At 31.9% G+C, this 25,583-nt stretch overlaps 3 protein-coding genes across 3 annotated transcripts; all 3 read left to right on the top strand.

Annotated features, from left to right (window-relative positions):
- Positions 1-5,043: 5,043 nt before the first annotated feature.
- On the top strand, positions 5,044-7,792 carry LOC111710035 (retinol dehydrogenase 13). The gene is made up of 3 exons (XM_023484048.1): positions 5,044-5,218; positions 6,473-6,564; positions 7,681-7,792. Exons 1-3 carry the CDS (start codon positions 5,084-5,086, stop codon positions 7,733-7,735), a joined length of 282 nt encoding a protein of 93 aa, XP_023339816.1. The 5' UTR covers positions 5,044-5,083; the 3' UTR covers positions 7,736-7,792.
- A 1,760-nt stretch (positions 7,793-9,552) lies between these two features.
- On the top strand, positions 9,553-13,970 carry LOC111710033 (retinol dehydrogenase 11). The gene is made up of 6 exons (XM_023484045.1): positions 9,553-9,631; positions 10,584-10,639; positions 11,016-11,146; positions 12,147-12,241; positions 12,791-12,906; positions 13,713-13,970. Exons 2-6 carry the CDS (start codon positions 10,626-10,628, stop codon positions 13,810-13,812), a joined length of 456 nt encoding a protein of 151 aa, XP_023339813.1. The 5' UTR covers positions 9,553-9,631; positions 10,584-10,625; the 3' UTR covers positions 13,813-13,970.
- Positions 13,971-14,940: 970 nt separating this feature from the next.
- Positions 14,941-22,662, top strand: LOC111710034 (ubiquitin-like protein 3). Its single transcript, XM_023484047.1, has 5 exons — positions 14,941-15,680; positions 16,453-16,578; positions 19,646-19,764; positions 20,081-20,177; positions 20,450-22,662. The coding sequence occupies exons 1-4, from the start codon at positions 15,645-15,647 to the stop codon at positions 20,175-20,177; spliced, it is 378 nt and encodes a 125-aa protein (XP_023339815.1). The 5' UTR covers positions 14,941-15,644; the 3' UTR covers positions 20,450-22,662.
- The last annotated feature ends 2,921 nt before the right edge of the window (positions 22,663-25,583 follow it).

The raw sequence follows: 25,583 nt of genomic DNA, 5'->3' as shown, positions 1-25,583 counted from the left end.
ATACAAACAAACAAACAGAGATTACTAATTATATATATAATATAGATAACTGTGTTGTTTATGCAAGAGTTTTATTATACATAATATACAGGGTGTCCCATGAAACATGACAGTTTGTGAATAGTTTTGATCGTCTTATTTTATATACTGTTTATATGTTAAAGACTTTTTGCAGCATATTTCGTTTAAAAAATCTTTTACTCAAATATATTTTATTTTTATATCAATTTTACCATAATATGACTGTCATATAATGTTTTTTTATCATTCATTTCGGTATCAAACATCTTAACAAATTATGGAAGAAGACATTTTTAATTATTTACCAACTGTGTTTCGTGGGACACACTGTATATAAAACAAAAATGTCAACATCAAATCAAAAAATATCAATGATTCAAAGCATAAAATACAAAATACATGTAATACAAATTACATACTAAATATACAAAAAATATCAATTTTATAATACAAGATATATATCTATAAGACTATAATTATGAAGTATAACTATAATTATATAATTTTGTAATACGAACAAGGGATGTAATCCGTCGTCTTTGCAATAAGGACAGAGATCAGGGACCAAAGGGAATCGGTGTTATAGATATAGATCATGTAGTGACATACAGTACATAGGATAAATGAGAGTTGCGGCATCTGTGTATATTCAGTGTACAAAGAACTGGGGTATATACACAGAGACAGTTTTCTATACCATCACATAAAAGATTTGTTGTATAAAACTGCAAATTGAGAAGTTATATGATTATAAGTAAACTTGAAAAATTATCCGATGGGCACAACAATACTTATCCGAAACATAAGAACTTATACCAAGGTAAAATATGAATTTAATTTAAATAATTTACAAAACATGTAATAAATACAGCAATCCGAGGGTTTCCAAATATGGCCATATTTTTTTGCGCAAAATTTGCGTAATTTGCTCAAAACCGGAAGTATTTGACAAAACGTAAGTTTTTACGCAAAACATGTTATTACAAATTGACCAAAATTGATTGCGCAAAGTGCTATTTTTTTGCACAAAAATGTAGTGCAATGAAAGCCAAAATTTGCGCTTTATTTTGCAAAAGTTGCGCAAAAGTTTTGCGAATGGAAACCCTAATCAATCCCCATATTTGTAACCAGAAGATAATGAGATATATTACCTTGTACAATGGACATTGTCTGTAAAGCCAATTGCGTTTATTATTAACTAGGCAAACCTTGTAATGCGATTTACCTATCCTAGCTATGTCAGTAAATACCTCAAAACCTGTATTGTGATTGACTTATAACTGCGTCAGTGACTGGCTTAACTTCACTATGAATAAGTTTGTAACATGATTAGCTTAATTGTGTTGTATATAGATTGGCGTAAAACATGTAATTACGTTAATAAAAGTTAACTTGTAACATAGAAAACCCAAATATAGTTTGTTGATATAGAGAATCCATACTGTTTACTGTGAGAGAGTAATTGTTCCTTGTTTTAACAAACAAGTTGAGGATCGTTCCTATTGGTATGGCATTGATAGTTACGACCTAGTATCCGGTTTACATCGATAGCTTACAAGATCGTGCCCATTGGTTTGGCATTGATCGATTAAAAGCTTGTGTCCCTGTTGACATAAATAGTTGGTCCTTGTCGAATCATATGAACTGAGTTCGTACCCATTGGTTTGGCATTGATCAATTGAGAGCTTTTGTCCGAGTTGACAGTGATAGCTGGTCCTCATTGAAACATACAAGCTGCAGAGATTGTGCCCATAGGTTTGGCATTGATCAATTAAGAGCTTGTGTCCGTTTTGACATTGATAACTGAGCTGGTGTCTTTGTTGACATTAATAGCTGGTCATTGTTGAAACATATGAGCTAAGATCATGCCCATTGGTTTGGCATTGATCGATTAAGAGCTTGTGTCCCTGTTGACATTGAAAGCTGGTCCTCGTTGAAACATACAAGCTGAGATTGTGCCCATTGGTTTGACAATGATCGACTAAGAGCTTGTGTCCGTTTTGATATTGATAACTGAGCTTGTGTCTGTGTTGACATTGATAGCTGACGAGTTGTACCTGGATAGATACAGGTTTGAGAAACCCTTATGGAGTAGGGTATTTACTATAACCATATCTAAACTACAAATCCAGATGTCATTAATAAAAACAGAAAAAATACAAATCAAATCAACACTAAAAACATATCAAATACGAAACATGCCAATTTATCAAAAAAACATATCAATAATACAAAACGTATTAACAAATAACAATACATAAAATATCAAAAATCGACAACATATCTTTAATAAACATATAAAATACAAAACATATCAAACACACAATATAGAACCACCCATTGAAATTTCATATAAAATAAAAAAAACATAACAACCACAAAAAGTATCAAATACAATTTTACAGAGTAGGACAATAATACTTTAAACATATCAATATGTCAATAATAAAATCTAAATTTGATACCAAAGATATCAGCATGTAATATACAAAACATGCTTTAAATACAAAGCATATCAAAATATAATACGAGACATACCAAATAGGCAGTAAAAATATCTATTTAACAAATTTTTTTTTCCAGATTTCATTATATTTTTTCGTGGATTTTCAAATTTTCCGAAAGTCAGTTATTTCTGGACTCTGAAGACAAATTTTTTAAATTATGAGCATCTATAAACAGTTAAATACAGGGTGTCCCACGAAACATGACAGTATGCAAGACGACTTGAATGTCGTCTTGATTTTTGATATAATTTGCTGCGTTTATTTGTCAACCTAATTTTAGAAGTAAATTTCTAGAGATAATAATCACAAAATTCCCCTAGTCCTGCCATTTCCAAAATGTGGTCTGCCTTTTTTGTGCTTTCAATATTTCCCGAGTTATGAAGAATTTCGTTCAGATTTCGACAATTTTGCTTTTATTTAACAAAATTGAAATCTGAAACAAACTCTTTTTATCTCCGGTAATATTGAAAGCACAAAAAACGCAGACCACTTTTTGGAAATGCCAGGGCTAGGAGAATTATGTGATAATTGTTTCAAGAATCATACATGTTAAAGTAGACAGAAGACTAAATGTCACAAATAAATTCAAATATCAAAGACGACTTTCAAGTCGTCTTGCTATTGTCATGTTTCGTGGGACACCCTGTAGTTAAATATGAAAGGCACCAGCGATATCAATATTCTAGTATGTCATCAAGTCACACACCAATAAAAGAACAAACTGGTTAAACATTTATATTAAAAGATAAATAAATAAAAGAAATAAAGAACTAAAGCGATGTTATATAGACCCAGCTAACACAAAGCGGAGTTAAATCAGGGTAAAAGTCGATTTTTTTAAACCCAGAACCCGGATAAAAACCGTGTACTGAAAACGTCTTTAAGACGGTTTTACAGAGTGTTTTCAGCAGATATAGATAAGGTTTTAGACGGTTTAAAATCTTCTTTTTAAGGTTTATAGTAGAGATAAATTCGTTTTTTAACCGTAGTTTTTACCCGAACATTTTAAAACGGATTTAATCCGTGCGTCATTTATACACCAATACCAGTTTATCGATACAGGGTGTCCCAATAAACATGTGAATTCAGTGACGAATTCGATATCGATCGTCTTTTCAAATAATTCTTTGATTAGTATAGTGATACCTACTGAGAAAGCTGTAATCTGTATGAGTTTCGTCTGCTATGTTTACATTTTGTTTGTTTTTGTTTTGACTGCAATACGGTTGTACTTAGTAAAACTTCTTCTTCAAAAACTTTTATTAAGAAAAAACAACGTAATTATTTTTATAAAATGAATTATCAAAAAAATCACAGGGTTATTTAGTAAAAGAAGAAAATTGCAGTATACCAACAGAGTAAACTTGTGCGTCTTCACTCTTCATCTTTTACCTTTTTCATAAAAAAAACTCTAACAGACATAATAATATTATGGCTTTTGAAATTAGGTATTACAATGCTAATTCATTACAAAGACTATTTGACTTAGCCATTTTTTTCGTTTCTTGGATACAAACAGACAGACAAGCAAAGTATATAGATGTGTCGTGTACAGTGTACACAGTATATTCAATATGATGGATGAGATAAATACAATAAATGTAATTTGTGAGTACAGAGTGTCCTACGAAACATGACAGTTGGTGAATAGTTTTTTAATGTCTTGTCTCCTTCCATGTAATGTATGAAGTGCTCAAGAGTTTAGCAGTTTATTTCGTTAAACTGAATTATTAATTTTACTTTTACATCAATTTTAATACAATATTTTTAATTATTCTCTTTGGTTTCAAACAACTCAACAAATTATGGAAGAAGACATTTTCAAATTTTTACCAACTTTAATTTTTAGTGGGACACCCTGTATAATCCATGGCTATTATGCCTATTTCATTGACTTAATTCAGAATTGTAAAATCCGACATTTAATATAAAAGTTTATAATATATTGGATAAATATGACTCCTATATCGGAGATTTTATCCACAAGAAAACTTATTTCGTTGAATTCCTTCATTTTTCTTCAGTTTTCCTTATTCTCTTTAAATCTACGAATGTTCTCCGTATTCTCCTTTATATCTGTCAGATCAATAATGAAGAAAGGATTCTTATTTTCAACCAGTTTAAAAATGTCGTCTTTGACATTGATCAAATTGGACGTAATTAACAATTCGGGGCCTGGCTTTGTTATTTGGGAAATCTTTTCAAAAATTAAAAAATATCAAAAAGTAATAATAGCAAAATTTTTTCTCAAATTTTATTACAAAATAACCGAAAAGTTTCGAAGAGGAAGTTTACCGCGTCGAAATTTGAATTGGCGTGAACCTTGATTCTTGAATTGCCAAGGCTGTTCTGCTGTCTACTGCACAGTACACTCAATAAAATTTATTTTCGATCAAAACAAGAAATTATTAAGAATTACATCCTTACGCAATGTTTTAGACTTCAAAGTTATACAATACAATCGAAACCATCGACAGTAACAATTTTTGTTTTCATATTAAGATCATAAATTCATGTTTTATAAAATAGTTTTTTTTTCAGATTTTTTAACCTCCATGGTTGGTGGTTTAGGTGTAGTGGGGATAGTGGGTGGTACCCTAGCTGGTTCAGCCCTTACGCTCTTTCTTCTTCGTCAATATGTTTCCAGTAAATGGGGATATTTTAAATCTGACAGAAATTTGAAAGGGCAGGTAATAAGTCATTTTGTTGAGTAATTTTGTTTATTTGGTTTTGAAAACTTATTAGATAGGGTCTGGATAATCTCCTAGAGAACGATTGTTGGGTAATTTCCTAGAGAACGATTTTTGGTTGATCACTTTTTTTCAGCAAAATTATTATTATTATAGGGGGCCGAAGAAAATGACCATTTTTTAGGGTACCCTTACTCTGGATTAAATCTTTTGGTTTGGTGAAGCTCTTTTTTGTTTTTATTTTATTATTCGAAATGTCATCCATTAAACTAGTACTTTTTTAATCTGTCATGTTTTGAATCAAATGTTGGGGTTGTCTAGCTTCACCCCCCCCCCCCCTGTATCTATTACAAATGAAGCATTTGGCACACTTTAAGAAAACTGTTCAGTGCGGCTGCAACCTTCTTGCATGTCCTAGCCGCGGCGCTCGGTCCAGAAATTGTTCTATTTTAGCTTAACCCTAAGAAAATTAGAATCAAATATTCAAAATTTTACGTTCAAAATACTTGAAATTGAGATATGGTTTAAGAAGATACACTTAATTGGGTTGAATTCTTAATCTCGATCAGATAAAACTAGCTAAATGAGTTATCATACAATAAAGGTGACTAAATTATCGTTACATTTTAATTTTAATTGTGTTTAGTTACGTTATAATACAATACTCCCATATCATTTTCTCTAAATCTTGCATAGAAGTGTTATAAAATTTTATAAATTTAGCCCTGATACAAACAAAATTATACCTAGATGAATAGGAAAAGATGAAATTAAACATAATACATAAATAAAAACAAGAACATATTAATAAAATAAATGGACACTGGGGTTAAAATAACAAAAGTGAATAAAAAGAAAGAATACAAGCAGAATACAGAGTGAATATAAAATAAATTTCAAAGTTCAATAAATTAATAGTAATGCAATGACAGAAACAGTTTAAAACCACAGAACCCATTTGAACAAGTAAATAAATAAGTCGCAAGTAAAACTAATTGCTCTAAGAGAGAAAAGTTTAAAACGGATCAGAGAACGATCGTTATATTATTTATTACAGTATTATATATTAACAATTTTAAATTATATGTATATTACAATATTATTTTTAACAATTTTATATTATATATTAGAATATTATATATTTACAATTTTGATATAGATTTTGTAAAACATTTTAAAAGCCTAAAAACCTAGATTAACAAAAAATTTAGCTATGTCCCATCACTAGAATAATATATGTTTATTAATCTCTAGGTTGTAATCATAACTGGAGGAAATGCAGGACTTGGAGCTGAAGTAGTTAAAGATATTGCCGCTAGAGGCGCGACAGTTGTACTTGCTTGTAGGTAGGCTTACTTCACGACCTCGCACAATGTGCATGTATTTTTAGTTGCATGCAGTGCATAGGATTAATTGTTTTGATGTGGATCCGGCATCCTGGATCCCTTAAGAAAAAATGCATCCGGATCCGGGTCAGAAACATTTTTTAAGATTTACTGATTTTTTTACAACAAAATACTTCACTTTTTCTTCTTTTCTTCGTATATTTTTATGGTAAATTTTGATGTATAAACTCAGAGATGCACAAATTTTTTATAATTAACAGTACAGATTTTGGGTTTGAGAGCAAATATGTTGACAGATATGATTAATGTTTTGCGCTTTGGATCCGGATCCGTGGATCCGCATATTTTTGGTTGCAATGGACTTAATATGTTCGTGAAATCTGTAGTAGGGTGATAAAGTTACTTAATTACCCTACAACGGGTAAAGTTAGGTAGGAATTTTAATAGCAGTGTGAAAAAGTTACTTTTTCGCGCTGTTGTAGGGCGATTATGTCACTTATTCACCCTACAATTGGAAATATTAGGTATGATAAATTCCCTCAAAATTGAATAAAATGATTCTAACAAAGTTTGGATTTTAAAGGGAAATTTATGAAGATTTGGGAACAATCTGCAGTTTTTGGTTTTTATTTTTCCCCTTGGATCCGGATCCGTGGATCCGCATAGTTTTTCCGGATCCGGATCCTAAGCACTGATTTACATAGTGGCGAGACAGTGGCAATAGATCAAATATAGAAGAGACTTAAGGGTTTCATCATATTGCGTTTTGATTTAAAAAGCAAGCTTTAGGCAATATCTTTTTCGTCTCTTAAATTATCCAAAGGCTTTTGGAATTCTTCCTTTCATATTTTCTTGTATTCTTCAAGTTTTTTTTTATATTTAAAACTAACAAGCCAAAACATATCGGTTACACAATCGATAGGGGAGGGTTTATAAATCTTGAATTATTTATTGTGATTTTTTCCCTAATCCTTATCCCTTTTTAAATTTAATTTCCACCTAAAAGTTTTCAATTTTTATTAAAAACGTAATATTTTTAAAATAAAATTCTTCACGCTGAAAAATATAAGGATTTTCCTCGGTATTTAAAAATTTCAAATTTTAAGTAAAGAAAAGTTTTGTAGGAATTGGGAGACAACGCGAATATTCCTGGCGGAAGTGCGTAAATTAACCGGAAACAATGATATTCAGTTCATCAAGCTAGATCTCGCCTCTCTACAGTCTGTTACAGAGTTCGTACAAGAGTTTAATGAGAAGTATCAGAGGTAAGAGTCAAGTTTTGTTAAACTGGGAGAGGTGAACATATTTTTTTTATATTTGGGGATTTTTAATTTTGCAGAATAAATTCTAAATTTTAGACGGGGTCGGGGGTACCTGCGGTTATAAAGGGAGAAAAACCTTTAATATATTTCTCTCTAGTTCTTTGTAAACATATTTATCCTTGATCTTGGATTTGAACTTATTTTATAATAATCTTATGGAGTTTACCCTACTAACCGGAAAACCTATAAATACGTATGACATGCGTATATATACGCATTTTTAGGTTCGGAATACGTATTTTCGTAACCATTTCCTTGGTAAAAATACGTATTTTATATTAGTAAAAATACGTAGATGACAAACGTAAAAACGCGTATGTAAAAAACCTAAAAAATCCAATGAATCAGGAATTTTTAGGTTTTTACTAATTTTTATTTGAATAAATCCTAACATATTTCTTAATTTTGGAATTTATAGGTTTTACCTATACGTAAAAATACGGTTTTTAAGGCATATTCAAGTTCTAAAACCAAAATGTTAAGATGATGACTATAACTTTGCATGCACACTGTTCCTTCATATCTAAATAATTAATCCCACAAATTTCTCATTCAAAGATATTGATCATTTTCAATCCAATCCAATATTCTTCTACACAAATTCACACCATCATCATTCCTTCCTCTTTATCCATCTAAATCAAGATTCATTTATGCTGTCTGTATCTCAAGAAAAAAATACAATTTTCTAATTAAAAAAATAACTTTAAAAAAACGTAAAAGTTTGTAAAATAAAAATCTAAAAACTAAGACAAATCACTTTGAATGAAATTTATGAAAATATATGTATTTTTAGGTTTGCATCAAACTTTAAACTCTGAAAAAAATACAATTTTTTAAGTAAATAAGAAAAAATGCGTAAAAAATGTAAAATATAACTTCGAAATATTATTTGGTATGGAAACTAAAAAAAATGTACTTAAATTTGTGTCAAACTTATAAACTCTATAAAAACAAACTTTTTTTCAGAAAAGAAAAACCCGAAAAATACGTAAAATTATGTAAAAAACCGTAAAATAAAACCATAAACTTTGAAAAATTGCTTGGTATGAAATTTACGAATATATACGTATTTTTATGTTTGGATCAAACTTATAAACTCCGAAACAATACAATTTTTAACTATAGAAAAGAAACGAACCTAAAACTTAAAATAGGGCACATGAAAGATTCTCCGCGTGTTATGAAAATTTTTAAATCGATTTCAAAGGATTGACATAATTTTAAATGACTCTACTTTTCTTATTTTGCTTTTTATCTGAGCATTGAGAGTTTAGAATCTTATTTTTTCCTTTTCTTTAGGAATCCACGTGGCATTTAATAAAAGCTCAACTTTAACCATTCTTTTTAAATGAAAATATAAGGGTCTCTCTCAGGTTTAAATTCCAGGGTTAGTTTTTGTTTGTTGATAAATATAGAAAATTGGTTGTAAAGTATTATCTTTATCGGCCAATAGCAACCTTAGTTAGCAAATTTGGGTTCAAAACCTAACCCATATTTTCTATAGTAGGGCTCCTGCTCTAAAGTAATTGTCTCATAAAATTACGTCGACAAGCGTTGTTTGTTTTATTTTATAGGTTTTCTATTTCTGTTGACAACTTGACCTTGACTTTAAGTTCAGTCGCAGGGCCGTAAGCTTGGTTCCAAAATCGACTCATCTTAAAGAAAAACTTTTAAAATTTTTTTTAGGAGTAAATCATCTCGGCCATTTCCATCTTACAAACCTTCTATTACCTCTCCTCCAGGTATTACACAACAACGATAATTCTATAAAAATAGATTTTGTTTTCATCTTCTCCAGGGGTGGATATAATTCCATTTTTTTATTCTTCCCCCCTTTAATTTTTTTTATTTCCTTCCCCAAATTCGATAACTTAAAGGACATAAATCTTTAATATTATTTTAATATGCAGTGAATAAAAACCCCCAAAAGGAAGCATTTTGAAAAGCATATTTGGCGCCGTATGGAATTTTTTTACAACCAATGAGTTATCTTCTATCATATTTGTTGAATTTTAACACGTTTTTTATATTGCAATATAACTATTGGGGAAAATTATTTGTGAAAACTCTCTGATATATATAAAGTGAGAAATGTAGAGGTAAGGAGCTCCAGCCCTTCCCTTTCCTATATTGCCATTTCCTTCACTTCTTTATCTGCCAACCTTCCATCGATTCTCTACCTTCCCCTTCCCTAACTACCCTTACCCACACCGTCCTCTTACCTTCACCTTCCATTTCCCTTTCCCGTCCCTTTCCCTTCCCTTTCCCTTCCCTTTCCCTTCCCTTTCCCTTCCATTTCCCTTCCGTAGTTACCTATATTCCTCTTTTCCCTCTCAACCTTCCTCATTCCCTCTCAATCTTCCCCTTTCAATCTTTTCTTTCGCTGTTACCCTTCCCTGTTACCCTTCGTTTACTTTTTCCTTCCCCTTTTCGTTTCTTTTTGCCCTCCCTTTCCCCCCTTTTTCTTCCCTCTTTTCTTTCCCCTTTTCTTTGTCCTTTTCTTTCCCCTTTTCTTTGTATTTTTATTTCCCCTTTTCTTTGCCCTTTTCCTTCTCCTTTCCCTTCCCTTTTTCCTTCCCTTCCCCTCCTCTTGGGTCTTTGATCCACCCCAACCACCACTCGGATGGTGTGGGATGAATTTTATACAGTATACACCCCTGTCTTCTACAAATTAATCTTTTTGTTTATGATTAGAAAACTGCTAACTCCCGAGTAGTTATAGTTTCTTCTTCATTGATGAGACAAGGGAAGTAAGTACACTTTTATTTTTTTTCAAGTTTTTTATTTTAATATAATATTTCTAACTTTTGGAAGATGATTTGCTAAGCTTGGTGGGGCACAAATAAAGAATGGGACAACGTCTTTTTTCCTTCTTCCAACCTTTGTACCCCTTAAAGCATTTTCTTTTTATTATTTTTTCTCCGATTGTTCAAATTGATAAAAATATGTTTACCTCGGTATACTTTTAATCTCTTCATTTCATTTATCCCTTCAGGATACAATTACAATACGGATATCGCATAATGATTAAATGAATCTAAAGATTAACAAAATATCGAGATCAATCATTGATCTCGATTTCCACAGTACAAGAGTTTCCAGCCCAGATGGATTTGTTTGCTCTAGATACGAACCTGAGAAGTATGACCATTTTATCGCCGGCCGGTCACTTGACCCCGGAGTTAAACCTGGGTTTGCTCCAACAGGATACTGTGATTCTAAACTGATGAACGCTCTCTTTACCAAACAACTAGCAGGTCAGAGCAAAACATTTTTTAATAAAAGGATTGGTCAAACTAATTTCAGGGGACCAAGCATTGTTTAGTTAGAGACGACACAAATTAGCTGTTTTTATTCGTAACAGCGAGGCATCCAATATTGGGCAAAAAATGTATTTTTCAATCTTCAAAGGCTAACTTACTCATTTAAAGGTCGGTCAATTGAAAATACGCTGATAATAACTTTTTAAACTTATCCCACAAAATATAGAATTGCTGGGGAAAAAGATAGGACAAAGATGATGAATAGGGGGGGGGGGGAGATTCCTGAATAAATTATTTTAATTGGTTGAACAGTGCTAGTAAATTTAAGATCTAGAGTGGAGAACTACAGGGTGCCTCACATTTTATTGGATCGTTTATGAGAACTACAGGGGGCCTCACACCATATTGGATCGTTTATGAGAACTACATGGGGCCTCACACCATATTGGATCGTTTATGAGAATTACAGGGGTCCTCACATCATATTGGATCGTTTATATGAGAATTACAAGGGGCCTCGCATCATATTGGATCGTTTATGAGAATTACAAGGGGCCTCGCATCAAATTGGATAGTTCATGAGAACTACAGGGTGCCTGACATCATATTGGATCGTTTATGAGAACTACAGGGGGCCTCACATCATATTGGATCGTTTATGAGAACCACAGGGTGCCTCACATCATATTGGATCGTTTATGGCACTAAATTACAATTTTCGGAACTAATAAAAAAGAGGAATGAAATATTTTGAAAAATTGTGCAAGGTTAATTTAAAAATTTGCTTGCAAAAAATACTAGGTTTTTCTAGTATTACGTGCATATTTGGGCAATAAAGCTTGGAGATTATCCAATATGATGTAGGACGCGTTGTAGTAAACTAGATTTGATTAGACATTTGATTGTAATTTGAATTGACCTGGAAAAATATATAAACCCTCCTCGCCTCTCTTGTAGTCTGTCCTGCAAAGTTAATATTGTTATTATATTGTAGAAAAAACCGGTTCTAGTGTGACCAGTGTGTGCGTTTGCCCCGGATGGTGTTACACCCAGCTTGCCAGAAGTATTAGAATACCATTTTATAAAAAGGAACGTAGTCTGTTGAATATGTTTCACTTAAAATAGGAGTTTATCAATTTTTAAGAAACTATTTTCATTATCTGGGGGAAAAATGAAATCAAAAGTCAAGTTTTTCCTCTTTATACTCTTTGATACTTTAAACATAAGAATTTGGCCCCCCCCCCCATAATCTTTATTTTTCCTTAATTCAGCGAATAGAACACTAAAAATTTAAAAAACTATTTGGTGAAAAAAAAGATTTTTAAATAATGGGTTGGGGGGATAATTTATAATTTACCCTAAATTGGAAAAACTGAATTGAAAAAATTTAATTTAAAATAAATTTAATCAAATTTTCTAGGATATCTTACTCTTCTGGAAACTAAAACATAATGAAAACTATGATATAGAATTTTGAGAGCTTTCCCTGGTAAAAATTTCCTATTAGCTTTTCTTATTACTTTTTTAAGGAGAAAAAATTTAAAACAATATAAAAAAATACCACTAATAAAAAATCAATTTAAAAAATATTTTCTAAATTTTTAAATATTTTTTACATTTCAACTGACTACGTTATAGTTTTTGTTTCTGCCGATTGCGTTTATCTTTATGCGAAGCGCTGTCCGAGGCGCTCATAATATCATACATGGTGCTGTAGAAGAGACTAGCAACCTCATTAATGGTGGATTTTACAGGTAAATGGCCCTTCCGTACTCTGTTTTTGATAAACAGTGTTCTCCACAAATTATGAAACTGTAAAGACGACCCAAAACAACATTTCGATTTGAAACTTCATATTGAAATCAAGTGTTCTAATGGGTTTTAAAAATGGTTTAGCAAAAAATAGATATTTCAGCTTGTGGGAAACAATGAATTTAAGAAAAGTGTCTAAATAACTTCTTAACAGTCGTCTCTGAAGTTTCATCCTTGGTTTATATGTACGTTGTACATGTAAATTGTTTATTCACAAGTTCTAGGAAACGGTTATTTAGGGTTGAAATGTGTTGAGAATTTTTGTGAACCATTCTTTCAGATTTGATTTAAACTGAAGTAGCTAAGCGTGACCACAGAGAAATGGGTCGTTCACCAGTTGCCCCCCCCCCCTATAGATAAAATGCCGTTTTTCATAGACTGAGGTTCATCCAACGAGAGATCGTAATTTAATTATTTAATTTATTTTAAACTTGTCATTTCATGCCTTTTTTTAATTACGTTTTACAAATCAATTTATGTTAAAAGTCAATTAGTATTTTCCAAAAACTGATTTCTTTGTAATTGTCTGATTTGTGCATATTGTATAAACCAATAATCCATGTCATAGTTTGTATTTGCTTTAACCCTAGACAGGATAGATTGATTGATNATGCTTTAACCCTAGACATGATAGATTGATTGATCTCACTGAATCAGATTTATGCTTTAACCATAGACATGATAGATTGATTGATGATCTCACTGAATCAAATTTATGCTTTAATTGATAAATAAGTTTTATCTCTAGGGAGTGTAAGGTGTCGGTAGAGGATAATACGAGGTTGGATGGATTAAATGAGTCTGCTCTCAATCTCTGGGAGTCATCAGAGAAATTGTGTAAAATCTAACTTCAGTCAATCCTTCCTTACTCAGGGATCAAGACAAAAGACAATACAAGAGTATTTAAAGAAAATAATTAGTCAGCTAGTCACAAATTACTAAAAGAATTTAATCTATCTTTCTATCTATAAAACAAACATTTAAATAATTACTCTTTAAAATTTTAGTATTCTTATCTTATCGCTATATTTTTTAATTGATGATATTCTGCATCTACATTAAAGGGAATGTTAACGTAATGTTTAGTGATCCTTCATTTAAAGAAACAAATCAATTCTCAAATCCATGTTCCGTTTAAAATGTTTTTTTCTCTTGCTTTAAAGATACTGAAAACAATGAGGAACTATTTTTAGACTTAAAGGGACTGTTTTTGTAATTTAAAGTGACCCCCCAATCACCATTTAAAGAGAACTGTGTGTGATTCTAACCGTTACTCTTTAAGCCGTTATCTGATAAAAAGTGTGGAAATATCGTCAATTTTACAGCTTGAATTGTGTTCAATGCTTACAATATTATGCACAGCAAGTCACTTTAATAGGGAACCCCTGATTGTGCTGGGTGGTGTAGGAGGACGGTGTCCATGCATGCACAATAGTTAGCAGTATATGCTCCTTTTCTTGTCATTACCTTGCCGAAAATTGCAAAAAATTAGTACTTATTTAAGGCTCCATAGAGCTAAATACAAGTAAAAGGGCATTAGTCCCATCCGGTCCTCCCTTATATAGCTAAGAAACTGTCTCATGACAAGTTTATAGAGCATATACGTTAATCAACCCCTGATTGAAAAAGACCAGTATTTGAAATCATGGATATTTTCTGCATTCATGATCAGCTAAATAGCTTAAGAACATCGTTGTGTATCGAACATGCCACTCTTAATTTAAGTTTAACATGAAATTACGTCTACAGTCCCTTTAAAAAAACACCAAGGTACCGTTGGGAATCATTTATGCCACTTGAAAAGCTTAGAATCTCTTGGAAGAGGTAAAGCTTTACTCAGACAACCGTACTCGATATTGATTGATTAATTAATAGAGTGGTAGGTTGTATACATCACGATATGTTAGTGTATCCAACACTGTACACTGTATATAGAGTGGTAGGTTGTGTACATCACGATATGTTAACGTATCCAACACTGTACACTGTATATAGAGTGGTAGGTTGTGTACATCACGATATGTTAACGTATCCAACACTGTACACTGTATATAGAGTGGTAGGTTGTGTACATCACAATATGTTAGTGTATCCAACCCTGTACACTGTATATAGAGTGGTAGGTTGTGTAAATCACGATATGTTAACGTATCCAACACTGTACACTTGTATATAGAGTGATCGTATTTCTAAAAGGGATTTCATGGAATAAATAGATTTTTAGATTTTCTCTCTGAATGCAAACTTTTGACAATTTTCAATTATCTACGTTTTACCACCCCTTAGAAAAACGATCACTCTGTATACAAGTGTACGGTGTTTGATACGTAAACATATCGGGATGTACACAACCGACCACTCTTAATTAATTAATAGGGAGGTCGGTTGTGTACATCTGAGCTAAGCTTTAACTCTTCGTTTCCTTTATCTATGCTTTTAACAGTCATTTTATAAACCCCGGGTCAGTTGTCTTTTTGTTGACTCGGAATCAAAAACATTTATTTCAGATTTATCATGTTTCGTCGACTCCACAGTTTTCTCTAGAACTAGGAATACAATGATATCTGTTAAACGTGAGCTCTGAGCTCATTGAACATTGAATAGTTACCAGATTATTTGCAAGACCCTGCCCCTGGGGACCGAGGATCCTGAATCTAAAGATCTGAAGGAAAATAGAAAAATGGCGATAGGATCTAAATCAATTCCACATGACAAGGTAATTATTTTAGTTTGTACGAAGGCTTGGATCAAACCTTTTTGATTCAATTTGAGGTATAATTAACAGGGCGTCAAAAAAACAAGCTTTGTGGTATAAGAACTGAAATTATGTGTTATTTTGTTACCAAACACTTAATGTACGTACTAAACTTAGTTTCCAATATTGCTTCTATTCAAAACATATTCTGAATCCCTTAATATTATTTTGTTGTTAGTTTTATTTATTTATTTGTTTTAATAAGCTGGAAACTCTGTTCACCAAGACCTTTAGTTTTAATTGCAGAAAAGGGCATGATGGTTGAACCTTCTGACCACAGCTTGAGCCCTAGCTTTTTAATTTCTAAAATGTGTTCAAAATACCTTTTTACCAGCTTTACGAGTAAAGATCTAAAAGTCTCCTCATCTTGAAAGTCCCAAAATGCCGACTGAGTATAAGATTAAGTAATGCACCCCGCCGGCACTAATATTATCAGGGGTGTATATTTTTTTTTAAATCACCCCCCCCCTTCTAAGAAACTCTTTATTTTCCCCAGAAGTTGTACAATATATATGCTTGCGCAAATCGCCAAACAAATGTTTAGGGGTTTTTGCTGTATTGGGGAAAATAAAAGATTTTTAGGCAAAAAGTATCATAAACAACGAAAAACTTGCTTTAATGTCCCATTTCACATTCCCTCTCCCCATTCATCAAAAAACATCCCCTCCCTTTCGAGGGGGGGGAGGGTTGTAATTCTGAAAAATATATACCCTGTATAATGTTCATACTTTAGATAAACTTGAAATTGATCCTTGTGAGTGGGAAAACGAAGGAGTACTTGTTCTCCCCCAGCGAGAGTGCGGGAGATATCTCACAGTTCGTCTTCGACAACTGGCCCCAGGAGTGGGGGGAGGAGGCGGTTAGTAAAATTAATTTAAAGTGAGGGTAAAACTATGGGACACTGATTTGATAAAAATGCTCTTATCCACCTTGCAACAGTTAACAAGTTTTTTTGATGAAATTTTAAACAGTGCTTAGGATCTAAATCCGTTGGAACTGCAAGATTTTAAGGCTTTCTAGATGCGGAGCTACGGATCCGGGTTCAAGGGGGAAACAATCCACCAAAAACGTCATAAAAAACTTTCTTACTCTCAAAACCCAAACAAGAGCCGAAAACTTATGTTGGATATCGAGATTAGTGATGTTGGATATCGAGATTAGTGCCTAAAGATCTCTTTTTTAATCTCCAGAGTCTAAAACTAAAGAATGCGCGAATTTTAAGTTCGAGGTTAAAAGTTCTGTAGAATAATGAGTAGCTACTTAAATATTTAACTTTCTCAATTTTAAATTTGAATTTCCCGGGAAAAATTTCACCCAATCAGAGAAAAGGATTTATATGGAGAATGTTACGTAACCATCGCTAATCAGCTGTTTTAGTTAACTTTTTAATATTTACGTAACCGAAAACAAAAAATATTTCCAGTTACTACCGTATTTTGGGTTTACGTGCAAACATTAATTAATTTAAAACGTGAAATTTATTAAATCAAGGGTTTTACTTTTAAATATATTGTAATTAGTTGAATGCGCGCCGCTTATCGCTGAATGATGATAGACAAATAGGGATTGCGGGATTTCAAGATTTTAACCATGTGTTTAATTTTAACTCGTCGATTTCGGCGAGTTAAATATTTAACCACAGGTTTAAATATTTAACCTCACGGTTAAAATTCGGGTTTAAATTAAGTCAGAAGTGGCATTTAACCATGAACTTAAAATTTAAGTCAAAACTTTTCGTTCTTTAGTTTTAGACTCAGATTAAGTAATGCATGTTATCCTCTTGTTATTTATCTCCAGATTAATTAACCGATCGGGGTTAAGGATATTTAATACTAGGGCTTTCAGCTCTGAACTGTTAAAAAAAGGAGAGATTATAAAAATTTGCTGATCTCTCATTGGTTCATCAAGTTTTAGTATAAAAATAAGCGTAAAAAGAAGAAAAATATTTTTACGATTCTGCTTTGCATAACAAATTCAGTATATCTAAAAGAAATGGTTATGACCTGGATCCAGATCAGGATCCATTTTATTCCCAGCACGGATCTAGGATCCGGTTCCGCATCAAAATTAAAGTAAAGCAGTGCTTAGGATAGATTCCATTTTTTTCCAGTGCGGATCCGGATCCTGGATCCGCACTAGAAAAAATGGATCCGGATCCAAGTCATTTCTTAAAGAATTACTGAATTTTTTTAACAAAAAATAATTTTCAAATTTTTTGTTTTTTATTTTTTTCGCTTATTTTTTCCTAAAACCATTCAGAAATGAGGAAAATTTTATAATCTCCCTTTGTTTCAAAAGTTCAGATTTGGTTTTAGGAGTAAATAAGTTTTTTTTTGCAGTTTTTGGTTGATATTTTACCCCTTGGATCCGGATCCATGGATCTGCATATTATTGCGGATCCGGATCCACTGAATTAAAGATTTTTCGGCTGTCCTGGACCAAGAATTTTCTGTTAATATTTATTCACGCACACGATCTCAGTTTGGGGCTTATTAATATACATCGTCTATCATTAGAATTGCCTTTAAAAACAGAATATAATTCATAGTTATTGTCTTATCCTGCCCCTGACAAGTTTANTATTTCTCCAATATCGTTTTGAAAAAATTGCATTTACTGCGCATCATAATTTGGAATGGATATTGGTAAAATTTGCGGAAATCTTGCAAACGTTGAGAAAAATGAGGTCAACTCCAAGGGTTCTATCTTCCTCGATTACTTGATTACACATTATGAAATTATTATTTGTCACAATTTCCGATTTTCCTGTCACACATTTCAATTTATTTAAGATAAGATCGTGGTAGACCTCCAATATGGAATCCTCAGACCACCATTGGCCAAAAATTGAAATATGTTTATACGTTTTTCACATCACATTTTATTTAACATAGAATAAAAACAGTAAAAATGATTCACGTCTCATGAGGATCATCCGTTTAAGAAGTCAAAAAACTGGAACGTTTCTTATATTCATATTTATACTATGCTTATCTTATTAAAAAAATTGTTTAAATACTATGCTTGTCTGCCTGTACATTTTTATTCAATAAACGTCAAAACGACTGAACCGAACGGGTCCAAATTTCAGGTGGGATCTGACATAACCCCACTGAAGGTTTATGGATGCTGAAAGTTACAATAATTTGTGCCGGAAAGTTTTTGATTGTTTTAAAATTTGAAACTGCGCGAAAAAATATGATCAAATCCGCAAACTTTTTGTTGTTTTTGTTCTAAATCATACTGCACAAAGAGAAGATGCTCACAGATAGAGCCACACTTAAAAGCTGAAATAGAAGATGGTCTAATATTACATATTTTATTTGACATTTTTTTTATAAATAAATTTGATAAATAGGAATAAAATATAGATAATGGATTCTCCTAATGGAATATATGTGTAGACCTTTTCTTCTTTCATCTTGTCTATCTGCTTCTTTACAATTGAATTTCTTTGGAGAATTCTTTTAAACTTGAATACAAGTCCCCTCCCCCTCATTTTCCTTCCCTAATTAATGAAGTTAAAGACTAGCCTACTGACCACCTCAATTTTTAATTATAACCCCTGAAATTCAAAAGCCATTGCTTTTTAACAATTTTTGATTGATTGAATAAAAAAGGTGATTCAGCAACATGTTCTAATATTTAAAAATCATATCTCCACAAACCACTCTCTTTAATAATAATTTCTTCCCCCTCTAGTGTAGATCAGAATTGTCCAAAGGATTAAGATAATAAGGGATCCTCAAATCTGCTAAAAGTTTACGTAAATTACGTATATATAGTGAGGAAAGGGTGTTTGTGAACATTAAAGTTTCAATTCAATAAACCCCAATAAAAAAACTTAAATGTGTGTTCTTGAATTTTTCTTGAAAGTTTTCCCCCCCCCCCCCCTGTTATAAAAATAACGAAGGTTTGTTGTTCAGGTGACTAAAGCTGAGATCCTACGGTTAATCTATCAGGGCAGATTCCTCCATGGAAATGTAACCCTGTCAGCCCTGGGCCTCCCCACTGGCAAAACTGCTGTTATGCACCTTGTACCCAGGTATACCAAAATTCCAAAATTCATATTTTTATTTACCAAAAAATTCTAACGATTTTAAAGAATCACTAAAAATGTCGCAGAAGTTGTTTAAAAGCTTAATTAAGAAGTATTACTTTTTATCACATTTTAAGTTTTAACAACTTTATTTTGCACTTAGAATGAAGCCTTTATAAAATTTAAAGTATAATTCTTGGTAGGGTTGTCATTAAGTGAACAGATGATGGTTTTTAAAAACTAATCTTTTCAAAATTAAAATTAAGAAGTTAAGTTATTTATTTAATTCCGAAAGCAGTCCCTTAATTAATGTTTTGTGTAGGGAAAGTCTACCCCAGCCCTCCTCCCAGGATGATCTTCATAAGAAGAAAACCAGTAGTAACACCTGCTGTGGTTCCTGCTCCTGTAATATACTCTAGGTACGTTTACAACGCTGTGTAAAGGGATTGTTTAAGGTTTTGGGTTAGGTTTGAGCTACCATATTACTCTAGATACATCCAGGATCTTTTAACAGCTCTTTTCAAATATGCGAATCCAAAGAGGGGGGGGGGGGAGGCAAGCCACGCCCGTTTAGCCTCCATCCCGCAATTTTCTCTCAAACATTAAGTTGCGGCAACGCGCTCACCACAAACCCCTATATCCTCCGGCCAAAGTTCTTTAAAAATCTAATTTAGCTTTTTTGTATTTTCAGGTTGAAATTCACAAAATATTCAAACAGAAGCGTGTCAAAATTACTAAATCCGCAAACAGCGAGAAGAAAAAATTATATTCAAGAATTATATTTAATATTTATTAGGGAGTGTATTGTACTGTATAACCTTTATTCGCTCCTTTCATTCTAGAATATTTCGTAGTTGTTGCATTATATATATACTATAGTCATATCAGCGCCACTCAAGGCTGATACTTGAAAAAGTGAAAATTTACATAAACTTCTTTCCGAATATATCTAGCAGGTTGGATGGAGCTGATTTACAAAATCAAATTTTTTTTTTCAAAGAATTTCATCATTCAACTGTTTGAATATAGATTTGAATGAGATCAAACGTTTCTCTGATTAATAGTAAACTCTTAATATAAAAATTATTCTGAAATTTTGAAAACTTTTTTACTTTAGAATAATTAATTAAGTGTCGACATCATAGAACTATTTTTTTTATTTATTCGTGGATAAGGAGGTTTCAAGATTGGTAAAAAGGGAGATCTGTAATATATATTTTCTTAAGTACTGGTATGTACTTCAAACTGAACTGTATGGGGGAAATCAAGAAGTAAAAAATTTAATGTACTTTACCTTCCTAAGGGGGGGGGGGGAATGAACCTCGGGGTACGTTGACGGAAGTGTAAAAGAGACATTTTATGTATAAAATGGAATGTCCGATTCATAACGGCACTTTTCAAAATTTGCAGAATCAAGAATGAAAAAAAAAATTCCATGGTTTCTCATGAATAATTTGATTTCTAATCATGTTTTCTCTGAAGAAGGAAATCATGATCGGTTAACAAGTTTCTAGCTAGAAAAACAAAATAATATCTTCCATATTATTGCTCAGATAAATGTTTAATGGGTACCGTTGTGAATCGGGCATTTCTTTTTAAAATGTAAAGTTGCTTGAAGTACGTCTCCAGCCTCTTATAGTCATATCTTACGAAGGTTAGTCTATCCAAAAATGGGGAAATTTGCCAGTTAAAGTTTTTTTAATACCTCCAGTAATATTCGCAATTTTCAAAATGTCTTCTATTTCAACTGAAATTGTAAAATAAACTTGTATTTTGAAATTTAGATTCAGGTTAGTTGAAAGGGAAGCTTTTCCCACTTTTTAAGAATGGTTTAAATTTGCCAATACGGACTCCTACTGAAAGAAATATATAGAGTATCAGGGGTATTAGTTTTTTTTCTACCCCCCCCCCTTCTCTAAAATCATTATATTATGAAAATTTTTTACAGGTAAAACTTTTTTGTTGTATTTGAAAAGTTTAGAGATAATAATTGAACGAAATTGAATTATAAATATCCTTGATGATTGAAGATGTGTTCTATCTACATTTTTTTTATTGATCTAAAGAAATTTTCCTGGTTTGGTTAAAATTTATTAGAAATTTTGTTACATAGCTGTTTTTATAAATTTGTTGTTACATTGTCTATATTCACTCAATTTTCCCCTTATTAGCTTGTCTTGCATTTTTACCCTTATCTTCCTCATTTTTCTCCGTTAAACATTGTTTTGTTGCTAAAATTGTTTAAATTAGGAAATAAGATAAAAATTTGAAAAGACATGTTTGATAACTTTGAGATTTTGAATATTTTTAATCCTGACTTTTATCAAGATTTGAATCGTTATGTACCTACCTAAGCGTACAAATTAAAATCAATACACTTGCACTCTGCCCTCCCCCTCCCCCCTAAAGACTGTCACAAACAACCATCTTTGTGCTTTCAAAAATTACTAATTTATTTCGTTTTATATGTTCAACATACATGTAGAATCATCTCAAATTAGAAATGTACTTTTAAATGACCTTTGATACTTGAAGATGGAAAAATCCGTTTTAACAAAATTTTAACTCACAAAAAATGTTTCCAAGGTATAAATGTGGAGAGCGTCGAAAGAAAGGTTAAATCATGATACGTCTCAAAAATCGGATCACCCCAGCCCCAAACCTACTGGTTATCATTTGCAATTTGATGGGAGTCGCTCAAAATCGGGTCAATTAAAAATACATTGAAATCCCCCTTTATCAAAAAAATGCGAAACAATATATCCACATTTTCCATATTTTTTTTATTTTCTTTGCGACTGGATTTTCTCATGCATAGTTATGCTGTTTCTATAAATACTGTATTAGAGTGTATCTAAATTATTCTGTATTATAAATGTTTTAAAAAATATAGACTAGTATGTATTTTGTTCTGTTTAACTGGTCCTGAGAATCAAACAAATTCTTGGGTACGAGGTCGGATTTAAAGGGTCTAGGTCAAGAATGTAATGCAAGGAAAGTTAATTGCGGTCGCGTATACTCTGCGTGCGTACATATTGAAACCAGTTCTCTCTGGGCGAAATTTGTAAACCAGAAAAGATGCCTCAGTGTCCGTATAGTATCCGAGGAGGTTAAAAGCATTGAATTTTGATAATTCACATAATAGTTTCCTATGACCAGAATATTTCATTGCTTTGTTATGTGAAAGATGGATCCCATGTCAGGCTTCGACATCCGTCTTGTGTTTACCATACCGCCCAGTGACAGTACACTGCAGTACAAAAGATGCGTACACCTCTGAATTAACTTTCCTTGCATTAAATCCTTGGGCTAGGTAATATATTTGTACCGAGAGTATAGTGTTATAGAGTAAATATTTTGGATTTATTTGATACCATTGAGAAAGTTTTCCTATGGATAATTTAGAAAGTTGACCATAATTTTTTAACATTTTTTTAGAATTTTAATTTTAACAAAAAATTAAAAAAAAACAGCAGTGAATTCATCTTTTTTTTTAGCTGATTAAACATCTGTTTTCTGTTCCTCTATTGTAGATCTATTCATTCTAATCTCTTGTATACAAAGAAAATCTGCATTTTGACACATTTCTTTTTTTATCCCTAATATTACGGATATTTCCCTGCAGAGCTGCAGCTCTCTTTTTTGCAATTTTTAGACAAAAAACTTTAGTTTTTAAATACTTTTTCTAACTAATTGATAACACTCCGAGTCGACAAGGTGAAAAGACAATACGGAGAGAATGACGGATAATGAACTATCAAAACATTATTATCAAATTTTTACCAGAAGTTATGAACCGCCGCGCAGAAGAATTCAATAATATGGACGAAAACCTATTCATTGTTAAGTAACGGAGTGAACATTAGTGAACAATCAATAATTACAGAAACTGGTAACTAAATAAGATTACTTAATACTTATAGTTTCGATGATAATAGTCAATTTTATTATCTTTAACTGTTCCTAATAAGTTAATAAGTCGAATTTTTTGTTACATTTTTCGTCCGGAATGAAATTGAAAAAAAAAGAATTTCGGCGGACGTCATATTTTTTTATTCGATTTTTGTTAAAAATAAATATTTGACATTTTTAATATCATAAGCAACTTTAAATACGAGATAAAAGATTATATTATTTTTCTGTTAAAGTACCTCTGTAAAATTACATTATTATTAAACAAAATAATAGTTGACGTTCCATTGATCCTGTGTAAAGAATGTGGAAGAACGCAAAGTTAAGTGCAACGATCGTGTTTGGAGGGGTTTTTGCAAATTTAACCATTGTTTATTCTTAACATTTGTTTTACTGCTGTCGAATTTTAACCAGGGAGTAAGGAATAGAAGGGAGATATAACTTACGCGGTTCGCCCTACCATATGATTATACATGCTTTACAGAGGAGTACTCCATTTGAATAAGAAATGTTTAAATGTCGTCTTATGCACAATTGCTGCATACATGTATTCAGAAAAGGTCATTGAAACATTTAACAGGGAAAAAAGTATGCTGAACATCGCCAAATAAATTCATTTTTTAAAATGCAAAATTATTAGCAATACAAACGTATTTTTTATATTAAATACGATTGTTTTTATTTATTATGGTAAAGTAACTATATTTAAAAAATTAAAAGACGACCTTAAAAAAAACTCTTTTTCAAATGGAGTACTTCGTTTGTAAAGCATGTATAATCATATGGTAGGGCGAACCGCATCAGTTATATCTCCCTTCTATTCCTTACTCCCTGGTTATAACCTTGAAAAAAAATATATGAAGAGTATAAAGATATTTTAAAGCTTAACAGAATACAGTTTTAAAACATAAACAGCCTAAGATAAAATTATATACTCTAGATATAAGATCGGTAGACTTTTTGAGGCCTTGAAAAATGATGTTAGCAGCACCATCTCTGTTTTACGTGTATCATGCATATTATCTTCTAGGAATGTTGTCGATTAATACGTTGTTTATTCGTGATAACACCAAATGTGTACTTTATCAACTATATATCCTGCAAATTGTATACTTAATGAAACAAGTTAATCAACGCAAATAAAACAGGTAGAAAGTTACTAAACAGAGGAAAGGGGGAAGGCAGGCGGTCATAAGCCACAAAACTTTTGACTTACATGCCACATATTAGCTTTTTTGTCTTCGGGCTGCCATAAGCCGCAGCCGTATGGTCTTCCTTGCCTCAGCATTTGAGTACCGGCAGTTATTACGTTTTTGAATAACAAATTTAGTGCATTGAAATGTGATTTTCAAAAATCCAGCGACGTCAATAATTTTCAAAATGTGGTCTACAATTTTTGTATCTTCAAAATTGACGGAGATATTCAATGTATTTAATAAATCAAAAATGTCTTAATATCTAATATCTTCGTCAATATTTAAGTTACAGGAAAAGTATAGACTACTTTTTGAAAAGCTCGTCAGACATATAGCCTCATTTTTAAAAATATTTTTTGCCATGCATCAAGTATCAGAAATCAAAGAGGACTTTCCCATGTTCATTGGGACACCCTGTATAAAAGAACCTTAGTTTTAAATTGAAATAATGACGAGGATTCCTTTTAACGTGAACTGCTAAACTTATTTTCCCCAAAAAGAAATTCAATCTTTCCTATAAAATGGCTTATTTTTTTTAAATTATGAACTCTTAAAATTGTTTCTGTAACACTCAGATAAAAACAGTTAATTTTGTGATTTTTCTCATCTTTTCTTTTTGTCACGGTGCCCACAATGCGTAAAATGATGAATAATTTTTCTTCGTATAATGGCCAGTCGAAATTGTTAAATTGTTAGTGAAACTTTTTTTCAACGAAT

The sequence above is a fragment of the Eurytemora carolleeae genome, unplaced genomic scaffold, assembly GCF_000591075.1.
Source record: "Eurytemora carolleeae unplaced genomic scaffold, Eaff_2.0 scaffold932, whole genome shotgun sequence".
Classification (NCBI taxonomy): Eukaryota; Metazoa; Arthropoda; class Copepoda; order Calanoida; family Temoridae; genus Eurytemora; species Eurytemora carolleeae.
The sequence above is the reverse complement of the archived record's forward strand: the minus strand, read 5'-3'. Positions and strand labels throughout refer to the sequence as shown.